Source organism: Bos mutus, chromosome 15 (genome assembly GCF_027580195.1).
Source record: "Bos mutus isolate GX-2022 chromosome 15, NWIPB_WYAK_1.1, whole genome shotgun sequence".
Lineage (NCBI taxonomy): Eukaryota > Metazoa > Chordata > Mammalia > Artiodactyla > Bovidae > Bos > Bos mutus.
In genome coordinates this window covers 21,166,505-21,183,258 of record NC_091631.1, presented here as the reverse complement: position 1 = coordinate 21,183,258, position 16,754 = coordinate 21,166,505, and the positions used below count along the sequence as shown (strand labels likewise).

The following is a 16,754-nucleotide window of genomic DNA, read 5'->3' as shown; positions in this document are numbered from 1 at the left end:
GTTCTCCTCAGAAAATTTGCAAGTGTCTTCCTGGTTCCTACACGAAGCGTGCATGCTTCGTCCCTTCAGTCCTGTCCAACCCTTTCCGACCCAACGGACCGTACCCCACCAGACTCCTCTGTCCATGGGATTCTCCAGGCAAGAACACTCGAGCGGGTTGCCATGCCTTTTCCAGGCGATCTTCCTAACTCAGGGATCGAACCCACGTCTTTTATGTCTCCTGCATTAGTAGGCGGGTTCTTTACCATTAGCGCCGCCTGGGAGGCCTCCTATTTCACTCGAAGTAATAAACAGCTATTCTCATAGTTTATAATGGGATTCCCAGGTGGCGCTAGTGGTAAAGAGACAGAAGGAATAAGGGTTCGATCCTTCGTTCAGGAAAAGCCCCTGGAGGAGAAATGGGAACCCACTCCAGTATCCTCGCCTGAAGAATCCCATGGACAGAGCGGCCAGCAGGTTACAGTTCACCGAGTCACAAAGAGTCGGACACGACTGAGCCAGTGAGCATACACATTCTTATAGTTTATAACAAAGGGGATGCATTTTGGAATATATTTCGCTTGAATTAAGTAAATCATAAAATGGGAGACCTCATACAGAGGGCCTTCTTAAGGTGTTTTGAATTCATTCACTTCTTCAGGGATTAGGAGGCTTGAGGTGCAAAGATTCTGCGTCACGCACAGACGTAGAAACTCGCGAACACAACTCAAGTTAGCGGAACTTGCATCTTGGTAAAGTTGACCCTAGGCACAATTCCCTAATGTCAAAGGAAAAAAAAAAAAATTCCGTCAGCATCTGAAGCAACTATTGCCTCACCTTGAATCATTCGCCAATTCATGCCGCCCCGCCCTTTCCGCCCCGGAGGCCGCCAAGCTCTGTTCCCCTCTAGACTTCTTTAGGGCCTCTCTTTATGGTAGCGCTGAGCCTCTCTAGCCTCCCTCGCCGTTCTCTCGGTGGTAAACTCCAGGAAGTGTTGAAAAGCGCGTACCCAGGCCACTCAGAGGCGGCGGTTATGGTGCGCACTGGGTCGGTGGAGAGCTCGAGCTAAAGGTAAACAGGGGATAGAGGGGAGGGTCTGGGGCGTGGAGACGCGTTCCTGGGTGGGAGCGGGGCTCGGGCCAGCTGAGGGAGGGTCCCAAAGCAGAGGAGGGGGAGCACGTTGGACACGTGAGGGGAATTTTCAGCTGCGTTCTTGGGGCCTTCCGCGGCCTGCGGCCCTGCAGCGACCCCCTCTCCCTCCGGTCGATCTGCGGCCCCTTGTGTCGAAGTCAAGCACGGTTCCTGTCGACTCCGCGGGTTGTCGCCTCTCTTGGGGAGACCTGGAGCCGTCCTAATTTTGACTTAAGGTTTGTCTTATTTAGAGGAGACCTTTTGTGGCTTAGAACCCCATCCACTGCTCTTTGGGTTTTATTTTTTAAATCAGAACCTTCCTAGTCCTAGCTGTTTGGTTGAGGCTGGAGGTCGAATAGTATTCTTTTCTCCATCCCGGTAGCATGAACATAATAGGGGCTCATACGCTGGATCTGGTGGCTTACAACATTCTCAAACAGCTGGTGAAAAGTAGGGTAGTTATGCATGCAATGCAGGAGACCCCGGTTCGATTCCTGGGTCGGGAAGATCCCCTGGAGAAGGGATAGGCTACCCTCTCCAGTATTCTTCGGCTTCCCTTGTGGCTCAGCTGGTAAAGAATCCTCCAGCAGTGCGGGAAACCCCGGTTGGATCCCTGGTTGGGAAGATCCTCTGGAAAAGGGAAGGGCTACCCACTCCAATATTCTGGCTTGGAGAATTCTATGGGCTGTATACTCAATGGGGTCGCAGAGAGTCTGACACGACTAAGCGACTTTCACTTTTTAAAACAATACTTTTACCTTTACAATCTTGTTCTTAGCAAGACTTCCCATACTTTGTCATTCCTAAAATGTTTTAGTTTCCCAGAGGGGAATCATTTATTGAAAAATATAAAAGATGAAACTTTTAAGTTGCGTGATAGTGGAGTAGGTATTCCCAGGCTCAGTTTTTGGAAGAAAGGAGGTTGGGATTCTAATCAGGCTAAAGAAACTGTTGCTTGGCAGATGGCTCAGTGGTAGAAACCGCCCGCCAATGCAGGAGATGCAGGTTGGTCTCTGGGTTGGAAGGATCCCTTGGAGAAGAAAATGGCAACCCACTCCAGTAGTCTTGCCTGGAAAATCCCAGACAGAGGAGTCTGTTGAGCTACAGTCCACAGGGTCACAAAAGAGTCTGGATGTGACTAACTCAACAAAGAAAGTGTTAAGGACTTTAAACTACTGCTCCAAAGAGAAGAAGCCCCTAGGGAAGGGTGTGTGGGAGGAATGCCATCACTGTGCTTGTGACCACAGGATTGAAATTGGGATAGTTGCAGGATCCTGAGCATCTGGTTATACTGATTTGGGGGCGATTCAGCCTTCTCCGTGTGAGATTCTGGCAGTTTGAGGAACATGGATTCATTCGAAAGAAGCTACAGCTGTAACAGGACCCAGATGATTCCTGGCCCTCATGGAGCTTAGTATGTAATGGAAAAAACTAACAGGAAAGAAGAAAGCCAGTGATGAGTGCTATAAAAAGGGAAGTCCCTGAACTTCCTTCTTCTTTTTACTTAAGTGATATAGGAAATAACACCATATAGCTCCTGTCTTCCAACAGCTGAGAAGTAATAGAGGCAAAGTTTCAAACAGAGGAAAAAGAATCTGTAACAATAGAATTTGGGTAAGGCATGCCAGAAAGATGAATATGGGCACACTGTCTTGAAGGATTAATTAGCATTGCCTGGCTTTCCGAGCATAGAGAACAGTGAAAGTGAGAGTCGTGCAATCATGTCCGCCTTCTTCCGGGGATCTTCCCAACCCAGGGATGGAACCCAGGTCTCCTGCATTGCAGGAGGATTCTTTACCAGCTGAGCCACCAGGGAAGCCCCAATATGAAGACTTAAAATGTAACAGAAATTTTCAGGTAGTGTAGTTTGACCTGCATTGTGTGATGTTTGAACCAATAATGCCATGCTCAGTGTCCAGACGTTTGTTTTCTAGGAAGAGGTGAGTGTTTTCCACACATTAGCTTACAATTCAAGGTCACAATCACTTACCCAACATCTATATTGAGTATTAAGTTAATTGTGGTTGTTGTTCAGTCCCTAAGTCTTGTCTGACTCTTACGCAACCCCATGGACTATAGCCTGCCAGGCTCCTCTGTTCATGGGATTTCCCAGGCAAGAATACTGGAGTAGGTTGCCATTTCCTTCTCCATAGTATTATAAGTAGTATTAAGTACTGTTAATTAATCTGTTTAAAAAAACTGAAGTACTGTTAAAAAATTAAAGTATTGTTCATCTCCAGGAGTAGTTAGTAGTGCTTGACAGTTTTGACCACATCCAGAATTCAGATAAAATAAAGAGAGCTTTACTCATTCGTCTTGGTCTGTAAACCATCCCTCAGCTGTTGAATTCGAAGTATTCTGTTCCTCTTTGACCTTTAAGGACCCTAGGAATAGAGACAAATCACAAATGGAGTTTAGAGACCTGAAAGGTTTGCTGAGTTGTTCCCAATACGAGCACTGTGCAGTGTATCAAAGTCTTAGTCGTTCTTGCAATAAAGTGTTAGTCGTCTCCAACTTTTTGTGACCCCTTGGACTGTAGTCTGCCAGGCTCCTTTGTCCGTGGGATTTCCCAGACAAGAATCCTGGAGTGGGTTGCCATTTCCTTCAGGGGATCTTCCAGACCCATGGGTTGAACCTGGGTCTCTCACATTATAGGCAGAATCTTTACCACCTGAGCCACCAGGGGAACATTATTGTGCAATATATAGATGGGACTTATTGTTTTAATCCAGTCACCCCACCCCTATGTGGTTCATTTCATCTCCTTACATTTAAAGTGATTATTGATAGGTATGTGTGTTCAGTGCAGTTCAGTTCAGTCACTCAGTCGAGTCCAACGCTTTGTGACCCCATGAACTGCAGCATAGCAGGCCTCCCTGTCCATCACCAACTCCCAGAGTTTACCATACTCATGTCTGTTGAGTCAGTGATGCCATCCAACCGTCTCATCCTCTGTCGTCCCCTTCTCCTCCCTCCTTCAGTCTTTCCCAGCATCAAGGTCTTTTCACATGAGTCAGTTCTTTGAATTAGGTGGCCAAAGTTTTGGAGTTGCAGCTTCAGCATCAGTTCTTCCAATGAACACTCAGGACTGATCTCCTTTAGGATGGACTGGTTGTATCTCTTTGCAGTCCAAGGGAATCTCAAGAATCTTCTCCAACACCACACTTCAAAAGCATCGATTCTTCGGGGCTCAGCTTTATTTATAGTCCAACTCTCACATCCATACATGACTACTGGAAAAACCATAGCCTTGACTAGACGGACCTTTGTTGACAAAGTAATGTCTCTACTTCTTAATATGCTTTCTAGGTTGGTCATAACTGTCCTTCCAAGGAGGAAGCATCTTTTAATTTCATGGCTGCAGGTTCCATCTGCAGTGATTTTGGAGCCCAAGAAAATAAAGTCTCTCACAGTTTTCCCATCTGTTTGCCATGAAGTGATGGGACCAGATGCCATGATCTTCGTTTTCTGAATGTTGAGCCTTAAGCCAACTTTTTCACTCTTTTCTTTCACTTTCATCAAGAGGCTCTTCAGTTCTTCTTCACTTTCTGCCATAAGGGTGGTGTCATCTGCATATCTGAGGTTATTGCTATTTCTCTCAGCAATCTTGATTCCAGCTTGTGCTTCCTCTAGCCCAGCGTTTCTCATGATGTACTGTGCATATAAGTTAAATAAGCAGTGTGACAATATACAGCCTTGACATACTCCTTTTTCTATTTGGAACCAGTCTGTTATTCCGTGTCCAGTTCTAACTGTTGCTTCCTGACCTGCATACAGATTTCTGAGGAGGCAGGTCATGTGCTCTGGTATTCCCATCTCTTAAAGAATTTTCCACAGTTTATTGTGATCCACACAGTCAGAGGCTTTGGCATAGTCAGTAAAGCAGAAATAGATGTTTTTCGGGAACTCTCTTGCTTTTTCGATGATCCAGCAGATGTTGGCAATTTGATCTCTGGTTCCTCTGCCTTTTCTAAAACCAGCTTGAAATCTGGAAGTTCAGGGTTCATGTATTGTTGAATCCTGGCTTGTAGAATTTTGAGCATTACTTTGCTAGCGTGTGAGATGAGTACAATTGTGCGACAGTTTGAACATTCTTTGGCATTGCCTTTTTTAGGGATTGGAATGAAAACTGACCTTTTCCATGTACCTATTGCCGTTCTGTTGATTGTTTCTGGTTGTTTTTGTAGTTCTTCTCTTGGTCTCTCCTCTAGTGGTTTGATGATTTATTTTTTCAGTGTTACTTTTGGATTTCTTTCTGGTTTTTGTGTATCTGTCGTAGGTTTGTGGTTACCATAGGTTCATATATATTGACATATAATAATAACGTGTGTGTGCACATATATATGTATATAAATTCCCAAGCATGCGTGCTAAGTCACTTCAGTCGTGTCGGACTCTGTGCAACCCTGTGGACCATAGCCTGCCAGGCTCCTCTGTCCATAGGATACTACACGCAAAAACACTGGAGTGGGTTGCCATGCCCTCTTCCAGGGGATCTTCCTGACCCAGGGATCAAACCCGCATGTCTCCCTGGTACCTTAGACTGCAGCTACAGTTTCAGAAGTTCTCTGATCATTTGGCAGGCTCTTTAGGGTTAGTAAATGGATTCCCTTCATGATAGTGTAGGTGCCCTTGAAACAGCTGCTTTTTTGCTCTGTCCCAGGATGGGCAAGTCTGTGTACAGGCTCCTCAATGATATTCCTCCCTGCTGAAGACCCTTGTGGGGGATGGGTTTCCTGTCGACACCATGTCTCTGTCTCTTTTACCCATCCTGTGTGATCCCTCTATCACTTGCTCTGCAGCCCTCAGTATTTCTTCAGCAGGAATTGATCTGTATGTAGGTACAAATTCAGCATGTTCATGTGAAGAGATAAGTTCAGGGTCTTCTACACTGTCATCTTTGACTGGATACTGTGGACTGTGTTATTGTCTGAAGTTTACTTTATGGTGCCTGGGTCTTGAGATTTAAGACTATTTCACTTAGCCATTTAACCCTTCTCTTGGTACCCATTCACATGTCCTGTAGGTAGTATTTGAGGATAATGGGCACAAAAAGTTGACAGTTGCAAGAGGCATGACGTGTGTGTGCACTCTCCGGTGTGCACGCACCCAGGCCTGAAACTGCTGATTTGCATAGGAGGGGTGAATGGAATTATTATTATTATTTTATTAAATAAAAGATAAATGGGAAAATGCCTTATAAATTGTCCCTATACTGAAAAAAGACATTTTTCATGAAAGGGAAAGATTCTTAAAAGTTGACCTAAAAATACATTTAAGTTTTTTGTTTGGTTAAAGTTCCTCTTAATGTGATTTTTTTCCTACTAACTTCAAGAGTGGTAACAAAGCACAGGCTGTATTAGGGAACTTGGCACATTGGAACGTATTGTCATATCTCCCCTATAGTTCGGGGAAGAAAACAATGAGTTCCCTAATTATTTCCCGTGTCCCTCTGCTGTGTTAGTGGTAGTGATGATTGTGATGGTGCTGCTTTAACCCCCGTAGGAGGCCTGTGATCGGGTCCTAGAGCTCATGGGATTAGGAAAACCTGCTAGCATTGTGGCCTTGTTTGAGGCCACTTCTTCAGTGCACCTACCCTACCTACCTTAGAGTTGGGTAATGGATAGCAAGAGAAAATGCTTAAAACTTACTTCAAGGGATCTAGCAAAGATAATTTAAGTTTAAAAACCAAACTGGTAGATTAAAAGAACAGATTGGAAATGGCCATTGCAAAGAGTCAGGGTGGGCAAAGTGGGTGAAAAGGGGGTCAGAGCGTCCAGACTCCAGCTGTAAATAAGTAGTGGGGTGACGTCCAGCTGGATGACTAACTAGTAATTCTGTACTGCATATTTAAAAGCTGCTGAGGGAGTAGACTTTAAAAGTTCTCATCAAAGAGAGAGAAATTTCTAACTGTGGTGACAGATATTAACTAAACTTACTGTGTGGATCATTTTGCAATATGTACAAATACTGCATTGTTTCATCTGAAACTAATATAATGTGTCAATACCTCAGTTTTTTAAAAAGGCGTATTCCCTGAGCTGTCAGTGTTCACATCATATGAGGAGCAAATATCCAGTACTTGTGTTTACTACCTCAGGTATAGAAGAATGAAGTCTAACAAATCTATATTTACTTCTTTCTCTCTCCACTCTTCTGGGAGTGCTATAAAAATATTGAAAGTTAATCTTAGAATCACAAAACATACTCTGTTTAGTTACTCTGTTTAGAAAGTATTGGCAGTTCTAAAGCAAGAGAAAATTGAGAATGCAGAACTTTTTAAAGAAAGGGTCAAATAATAAAATCCGGAGTTAGTAGGGAGAGACTTTATTGAAAGCATTATTGCCAGAGGGGAAAAGAGATTATTGCAGTGGAAAGAATTCTCTGACCAAAAGATTTACCAGCTTCTCAGGGGAGGAGTAAACAGTGCTTGGAACAGAACTGCTTGGTCTGATTGTAGATCCCAGATTGTTTTAGCCTGAGGCCAGCTTTTTCTCTGGAGGGATTCCTTGCTGGCTCTGGCCGAGGTTATACCAAAGTTCAGGGGCCTAGAGGAAGGAGAGAAACTTAAAATATGGTTAGCTATATTTTTCCAATTTTGTTCCAGTTGATTATTTCAGCAAGCAATTCAGCTAATTACTCACAAATTTATAAATGAGACAATGGGGATTTGGAGGTCCTTTGTTCTGGTCATAGGTAAACAGTGGGATGTTCTTGAGTCTTACAGAAGCCATACAGAGAGTAGGAGGGTTTCTTTAGGCAGGCCTGTTCAAGAACCAGTAGTACAGGTCTCAGGTAAAATTTAACTTGTTAAAAGGCATTTTTCTATTTGAAGTGGAAAATGTACAAATAAAGTTCATTGGAACATTTATATAGGAAGGCCTTAGGATACTCATTGACATTCAGGAATTAATAATCCTACATCACTCAGTGTAGTTTGAAAGTACTTACAGACCGATCTCACTTGTACCATAGTGAAATTTTCCTGAAAGAGGGGTAGGGAGGGGAGGGTGGAAAACCAATCTAAAGTAATCAGGTCTAAATGAACACGTTTAGGGCTTATTTGGTATATGGTTTACATCCAGTCCCATAAGAAGCTGGTTTTTATTTTTTTTTTCCTTCTGTGAGAAATACTAGATATTGTGCTGGTCTAAGTGACTTGGCTGGAGCAAATTAAACTTTTCCTATGTTTAATGTATTTTCCATTAAAAAAAAAGAGGGAGGAAGTAAAATTGTGACTGTGACACTGGTATAAAATCAGTAGTGCCTGGTTTTTATTTTCCTTATTAACAAGGGGATTGGTAAAATGTTATAACCAGTTCAAATGATAGAACAGACACATTTATTGATCAGGAATATTGAAATAAATGAGCAAGTAGAGGCAAAACTGTCTTCTTCCACAGTGGGCCAGGGGAGTCAGTTGTACCTCTAACAGAATTTACCAGAATATGGACAAGAATTGTTCTGCATTGCTGTTAGTTACATTTACATTTACATTTACATTTTTACACCTGAAAATAGCTCAAAGGCAGCGAAAGATGCAGAGCTCTCATGTAATCAGAATGTGACAACCTGAAGGTTGTACTCTCAACAGTGCAGTTTTCCACTGAAGCCAGGTATTTTTCTCCAAATCTAGTTTATGAAATTTACAGCTCCCTCTCCCCCTCTCAAATAATCTTCCCTTAAGTATCAGACTTCCTAGAAGGCAAGTGCATGTCTGTATGTGTTTCTTACTCTTTTTTGGTGTATTCTGTAAATATAGAAGATGCTTGGTGAATGTTCTGTTAATTGAATTATCTATAGTAGTGCATCTCAAACTGTAATGTGCTTATGTATCATCTGGGGATTTATTTTTTGAATGAGATTCTAATTCACTGAGCCCACTGAGATCTCTCTTTTCTCATAAGTTCCCTGCTGATGCTAGTACTAGTTCATGGACAATAAATAGTAATGTATTTAAGGAAGACATTGTGCTGTGTTGTGCTCATTCACTTCAGTCGTGTCTGACTCTTTGCCACCCTATGGGTGCTAGCCCGACGGGCTCCTCTGTCCACGGTATTCTCCAGGCAAGAATACTGGAGTGGGTTGCCATGCACTCTGCCAGGGGATCGTCCCAACCCAGGGATAGAACCCATTTCTCTTATGTCTACTGTATTGGTGGGCAGGTTCTTTACCACTCGTGTCACTTGGGAAGCCTTGGCAAACATAGCACCATGCTGCAAGTGAGGAGAAGGCAGTGGCGCCCCACTCCAGTACTCTTGCCTGGAAAATCCCATGGGCGGAGGAGCCTGGTGGGCTGCAGTCCTTGGGGTTGCAAAGAGTTGGACACGACTGAGTGACTTCACTTTCACTTTTCACTTTCATGCATTGGAGAAGGAAATGGCAGCCCACTCCAGTGTTCTTGCATGGAGAATCCCAGGGACGGGGGAGCCTGGTGGGCTGCCATCTATGGGGTCGCACAGAGTTGGACACGGCTGAAGTGACTTAGCAGTAGCAGCAGCAAGTGAAGAGAACAACATGAGGCTACTAGACTACCACTTGAAGGAAAAAAAAAATACTAATTGTGGGTGACATTGCCAGAGCACAGGCCTAAGTGAGCAGAAGAAACAGTTGCTTGGAAACAAATTCTGAGAACTCATATTAGAATCTTAGCCTAAGGGAGGGGAAGAGAAGGGAGAACATTGGGAGTTACTACAGGGGAGGAGTAACCAGAGCGGGTAGGTGTTAGAAAGCAGGCAGCAGCCACTGAAATCAATGCCTGAAATTTTGTGCTTCTTGAGCTAACCTTTTTCTTTTTCATTTTTTAAAGCAGTGTTTGAATGTAAAACTGCTTTGATTCAGGTGTGTACACTTTTATCATGACAGTTTCACTCAAGTGAATGGTTCCAGTATGCCATTGAGCTTTAAGCAGTGTGAAAAATACTTTTTGTACTGCAACTGGTCTTGTCTTCTTTCAGACGGGGCACTTTAATTTTTACCTGAGGAGGTCCTGTAATTTGTTCATCGGTGGTAGTTCAGCTTTCTTTTAACAGCACAGAAGAGGTGGGAGATAATGTGGAACTGGCACCAAAGAAAGATCTCTACGTACTAGAAGATGGGGAGAGGGAAGGCACGGTAAATGAGGCTGCCAAGTTTAGCAAATAAAACATAGGAGGAAACCCAGTTAAATTTTAACTTCAGAGAAGCAACAAATGACTTTTTAGCAATATTTGTGATATAATTTAAATTGTTTATGCATTATCTAAAATTCAAATTTAACTGAGCATCCTGTATTTTATCTAATAGTAAATAATTCTACCCTAACAGTGATACCTGAGAGATCCCACACATTGTTCTAATGATAATAGCTTTATAGTAAATAAATTTCTTATTTTGATTTCCTTCAAGATTATCTTGGCTTTCTTGAACCTTTACACTTCCATAGACCAGCTTCCTAAATTCTGGGTGGTGGGGGATTTGTGGAATACCTGGTGAAATTTGGTTTAGAATCATACTGAATTTATAGATAAATTCCTGTAGAATTGACATATTTACTATAGTCACACTTGCCATGATTGCTTTCTTATGTTTTTGTAGGCTTTTGGTAAATGTCTTTCTATTCCTTGCTTGCTAAGAGTTTTCTTTTTATTATGCAGACCTTGCATTTTCTCAAATGCTTTTTCAGCTTCTCAGATAAAATTTTTGCAGCACAAATCTGACTGTCTTTAATGTTTTTCTCTAGGGTGATCTGCTAGAGAGTGATCTCTAGGTGGAAATCAGAAAGGAAATTTACTATAATCAAGCATGATGGATCCATGTTCAGTTGGAGTCCAGCTTCGAACCACAAATGAGTGCCATAAAACCTATTATACTCGTCATACAGGTTTCAAGACTTTGCAAGAATTGTCATCAAATGACATGCTTCTACTTCAGTTGAGAACTGGAATGACACTTTCTGGGAACAATACAATCTGCTTCCATCATGCAAAAGTTTACATCGACAGATTTGAGGATTTGCAGAAGTCATGTTGTGACCCATTTAACATACACAAAAAACTAGCCAAAAAAAATTTACATGTAATTGATTTAGATGATGCCACTTTTCTGAGTGCAAAATTTGGAAGACAGCTTGTACCTGGTTGGAAGCTTTGTCCAAAATGTACACAGATAATCAATGGAAGTGTGGATGTTGATTCTGAAGACCGGCAGAAAAGAAAACCTGACTCAGACGTATGTACAGTCGATTTTTTCTCTGCTACTTCTATAATGTAGGGTTTTATTTAATTATAAAGAAATCATTTATATCACTTTATTACAGTTGGCCCTTAAACAACACAGGTTTGAACTGTGCAGGTCCACTTATATGTGGACTTCTTTCAGTCAGTACAGCACTATTACAATCTGTGGTTGGTTGAATCCAAAGACGTGAGGGCCAACTCTGGGACTGGAGCAGCAGCCTAGCATTTTGGTATCCAGAACTGATAGTGGGACCAATTCCACTAGAATATCAAGGGATGGACTTGAATGCAGTGAATGTAAAGTTGGGGAGGTGAAAATAGATGATGTTTTCTAAATATTTGTGGAAACCCAGATTGTATGGTAAAGAGAGTTGGCTTGGGGAAAGAATAATATACTATTCCCTAGACTTTCAAGCGGCAACTCCTAGTGCTCAGACATTCTGGCATTGCCAGAGCTTAACAATCTTAGCTCTTTTTCTGATACAGAAGTAACTCAGTGGGTTATGCCTGCCAGCAAGAGTTTGAAATACAGCAGAATGAATTCCCTTTTTTATGAAAGACTTGAAAACTGCTGCTCTAAAAGGAACTTTGTGACTTGAAATAATTGTTTCTTATTTCAGCCTTTCTTTTGACTTTGGCACTATCCCATTCTTATCTGGGTTTTTAAGATGTTTGTGAATTTCCTTTGCGTCTAGCTCTGAATTCTTGTTATGGTCAAGGCTAATTTTAGGACTCCCTACTGTCAAAAAGCATACATTTTTACATTGCAAGTACTAAATATCTTATAACTCTCTTCCTTATTCACATGCCTACATTTAGATTATTTAACCATTATCAGAACAGTTTAAGATTTCATAAAGCTTTCTGGTGTAGAACAAGGACTGGTATGTCAAAGGAGGACTTGTCAAATTTTCTATTTATAAGCAATTTATAATTCTTGCTGCTGGCATATTTTTCTCAATTTTCTCCTTTCTATTATATTAATAAACCAAATTAAAAGATAATTAAAATTTTAAATTATATGTAGTGCTTTTCCTTTGTTATCCCCTCAAAGGCATAGCTCCAGGACCCAGTATAAATTTTGTTACATTTGGGCACTAAAACTTTTTTCTTTCTTTTTTACAAGTTCCAGACTGTTCCCGACTAAGAAATAATCTGGATTAATGTTAAGTGAAATATCTGTGTATGGTTTGATATTAAGATTTGAGTTAATAATTTGTTAACTTTTATTCAGGGAAGAACTGCTAAAGCTTTGAGGTCATTACAATTTGCAAATCCAGGAAAGCAAACTGAATTTGCTCCAGAAACTGGTAAAAGAGAAAAAAGAAGGCTTACCAAAAATGCAACAGCTGGTTCAGACAGGTACACTATGTGTTGTTTAAGTCATATGTTAGCTTGCCTCACATCTGCATTGTTTTCCTATCTTTCTCTTACAAGTTTTGAGTTTTCTGGTTAGATAGTTTAAATTCGATAATCTGGAATTAGTAAGAACCCCCAAGGGTCTCATAGAAAATTAAGGTGTTCCCTTCCACTCTAAAAATTTTTTTGTTTCTAAGAAAGTCTCAATGAAGTGCATTTATATAATCTTTTTGGCACAGTAATTAAAATAATTTAAGCACACTATACTTCTTGTAACTAAAATAATTATTTGAAAAGCATTAATACATCAGTTGTATGTCTCTGCTCTATAGGTGGCAACTAAAACAAATTTTGTGAGAATGCAAGGTTGTTTTTTATTTTTTAATGTCTAAAATAGAAATGGGCTTCCCCGGTGGTTCAGTGGTAAAGAATCTGCCTGCAGTGCAGGAACCACAGGAGACATGGGTTTGAGTTGGGGAGATCTGGAGGAGGGCATGGCAACCCACTCCAGTATTCTTGTGTGGAGAATCCCGTGGACAGAGCCTGGCAGACTGTAGTCCATGGGGTGAAAAAGAGCGGGACATGACTGAATGACTTAGGACACATTTTCTAAGAGAAAGAGTCCTTGTATATAGAATGTCCTCAAGCAAGGATTACTTATGCTTCCCTAGTGGCTCAGACGATAAAGAATCTGTCTGCAATGCAGGAGTCCTGGGTTCAATCCCTGGGTTGGGAAGATCCCCTGGAGGAGGGCATGGCAACCCACTCCAGTATTCTTGGCTGGAGAATCCCCATTGACCGAGGAGCCTGGCGGGCTGCAGTCCATGGGGTCACAGAGAGACAGACATGACTGAACTTCTAAGCATAGCAAAATAGAAACAATTTTGGTGTAGTTAATAGAACGAACAAGAAAGCTAAATTGTTCAGAATATGATTTTTTAAATTGAGCATTTCTAAAATACAAATTGACAAAGCAATGTTAGTGTAATCATCCAGAATTATTTTTTATACAGGCCATTATTCCATCTGTGAAGGTTTTCCATTGAGTCATTAGGTGCTTTGAGGCCAGATTTGCTAGTCTGTCAAAGAACAAGAAACAGATTAATTGCAGTATAAAAAACAGCTGGATGGTATACTGTGATAAAAATAAAGCTGTGTTCACAAAGCAGTAAAGAGATTGGTTGCTAATAAAATGCACCACTATTACCTAGTCTTTTCTTTTTGGTAAGGGATAAATAGTTTTAGCAGCTATATTATTATTTTTGGACACATTTCGCCTGCATTCCTTTGGATATGTTTCAACCCTTTACAAGAGAGGGCCTTCTTCTCACAAGCAGTTTGTTAACTGTTAATTGTAGAGTAACTTTGAGTCAGGTAACCCAGGTATCAGTTTGGCAAAGTTTCATCTATAATCCGAAACATTTTATCTCCCTTACATTTTTTTTATTACCCTATTGTCAACTAAATATTCAGAAATGAAATATGCATGAAGTGTATAACTTGCCTTGTGTTTTGTATTACAGACAGGTGATCCCGGCAAAGAGTAAGGTCTACGATAGCCAGGGTCTCCTGATTTTCAGTGGAATGGACCTCTGTGACTGCCTCGATGAAGACTGCTTAGGCTGTTTCTATGCTTGTCCTGCCTGCGGTTCTACCAAATGTGGTGCCGAATGCCGCTGTGATCGAAAGTGGCTATATGAGCAAATTGAAATCGAAGGAGGAGAAATAATTCATAACAAACATGCTGGATAATTTGTGGTGTCCGATTGTGACCCTTTCTGTATTTCTAAAGTTCTGTAATTCTAAGATACATGTTAAAGTTGGTTTTGCCAAATCACACATATGTACTCAGTGTGCACTAACACTGCCTTTGGGTACCTTAAGATAAATTATTTGATGTCAGTTTAGATGGACTGTTTCATTACTCAGCAGTCATCTCTTTGAGCCTTTCTGGGTTAATGTAAAAAAGTAATGTATAGGCAGTCCTCTGTTTGTACAACTCCCATGTCCATAAATTTCCATGGCACTGATACAGTTAAATAAACCAGTTCCTTAACAGCAACAGTTCAAATTTCAGTTACTGTGGTATGTTAACTGTGAGTAGTTCCATGAGGTACGAACTTCCTGCTAGCTGTTAAGCTCTCAAATCAGTATGTAACGCGTGTACTTCAAGGTCAGTGACTGAGTAGTCAGATTACTTCTCAAATCCTGCTAGTGATTCATCGCTGCACGTCTATTACTCAGTTTGTTCAGACAGCAGAGCACGTAGTGGTGTTGTCTCCTTGTCACCCACATGACCTTTCATGTCAGGAGCCACGTTAGGCATTACTGGCAAAATGGAGGCACGGCCCCAACCCCCTCCTCATCTCGCAGGCACGGCCCCGGGTTGAAGGAGGTAGGCCTTGTGATTCTGACTTGTTCTTTCCCTTCTTCGGTTGAGTTGGCTGGAAAGAATGTTAAGGTGCTTGAGAGAAGCATGAGAAAGCACAAAGCCTTCTACAGTTGTGCCCAGAATATAAAGTAACCATTGACATTTGTTCAAGGATCTTTACAAAGAATGTCCCAGGATGAGCACATAGGCCGCAGCTTGAGGCCAAGGATTGTTGTTTGAGACTTGTTTGTGAGGGAAATATTTATGGCAAAAGAAGTTTGTTGAGTTTAGGGTTTAGAAATAATTAAGAATAGCTAGAAGCCTTTTTCAGAGAAGGCAATGGCACCCCACTCCAGTACTCTTGCCTGGAAAATCCCATGGACAGAGGAGCCTGGTAGGCCGCAGTACATGGGGTTGCTAAAAGTTGGACACGACTGAGCGACTTCACTTTCACTTTCCACTTTCATGCATTGGAGAAGGCAATGGCAACCCACTCCAGTGTTCTTGCCTGGAGAATCCCAGGGATGGGGGAGCCTGGTGGGCTGCTGTCTATGGGGTCGCACAGAGCTGGACACGACTGAAGCGACTTAGCAGCAGCAGAAGCCTTTTTAAGAGAGAGTGATCTTAAGATACTAGGGGCAAACAGGATTTAGAAAGATAAGAAATAAACAGGAATGTAGCATGAATTACAATGTAATCACAAGTTGAAAGTGAAGTCACTCAGACTCTTTGTGACCCCACGGACTGTAGCCTACCAGGCTTCTCCATCCATGGGATTTTCCAGGCAAGAGTCCTGGAGTGGATGGATTGCCATTTCCTTCTCCAGGGGATCTTCCCTACCCAGGGATTGAACCCGGGTCTACCACATTGTAGGCAGATGCTTTTATCGTCTGAGCCAGGGATGTTAAGTACAGTCAATTTTGGTGGAGGAAGCTAAAAACTTCAAACCTCTGACCTAATGCTTTTGTCAAAGTATAAAAAAGAACCTGAAGCTTGAAATAAACATGTAGGTCCATACTGTGAGTCAGAGACTACATCATCCCCCACTGGCATCGCTCACCCATTCAGGCAGATTCCCTGGCTGCTGAAGCTGGACTCCGGCACTTTTACAAAGCGTGTAATCGGAAATGGCCAACAGAGACAAAATTGCAGTCAAGAAATGAAAATGATAAAGCTAGAGGTGAAACATGAATAGACGGGGTTATAGAAGGAATCACTGATCATGGGAATGTTGCCAGTGTTGCTATGCTAGAGCCTCTAGATGTGCAGCTAGAGGAACTTGGTGCAAGCAGACTCATCATAAATGAGGGTTGTGATGAAAAGGATGAACATGTCCCAGAGGTAACAAACTTCACATTAAAGCAAACTACAGAGATGGTTCCCAACATTGAAAACACAAACAATAACATAGTGGAAGCTAAACTTCCACATAGAAGTATGAAAATTTGCAGTGGTATAGAAAAGATGCTTTCCCAGTGTCATACGTTACTTAACAAAAAGGCAAGTGTGAGTATTCATGATTAGTTTTTTTACAATGAAATAGCACTTTAATTCCCAGTGTTTCTGGTATTTTAAATTACAGTATACTAAGTCACATTTTTTTCATTCTTTTACATTTATAACTGACACCTTGTAATATTTTGACATTTTTTTCAAGGTCACACAATGGTAATTCTCTCCATTAATTATTGAGTATT

The 16,754-nt window shown here is 41.6% G+C and overlaps 1 protein-coding gene across 1 annotated transcript; it reads left to right on the top strand.

The window, feature by feature from the left end:
* The first annotated feature begins 901 nt into the window (after nt 1-901).
* On the top strand, nt 902-14,748 carry ARL14EP (ARF like GTPase 14 effector protein). The gene is made up of 4 exons (XM_070383629.1): nt 902-1,050; nt 10,832-11,319; nt 12,562-12,689; nt 14,210-14,748. The coding sequence occupies exons 2-4, from the start codon at nt 10,894-10,896 to the stop codon at nt 14,436-14,438; spliced, it is 783 nt and encodes a 260-aa protein (XP_070239730.1). The 5' UTR covers nt 902-1,050; nt 10,832-10,893; the 3' UTR covers nt 14,439-14,748.
* Nucleotides 14,749-16,754: the final 2,006 nt, after the last annotated feature.

What these genes read in the sequence shown, in the direction of transcription:
- ARL14EP (XM_070383629.1), top strand. Translation starts at nt 10,894, where the DNA reads ATGATGGATCCATGTTCAGTTGGAGTCCAGCTTCGAACCACAAATGAG. An exon ending in AAAGAAAACCTGACTCAGAC is followed by an intron (nt 11,320 to 12,561) that starts GTATGTACAGTC and finishes ACTTTTATTCAG; the next exon opens with GGAAGAACTGCTAAAGCTTT. An exon ending in GCAACAGCTGGTTCAGACAG is followed by an intron (nt 12,690 to 14,209) that starts GTACACTATGTG and finishes TTTGTATTACAG; the next exon opens with ACAGGTGATCCCGGCAAAGA.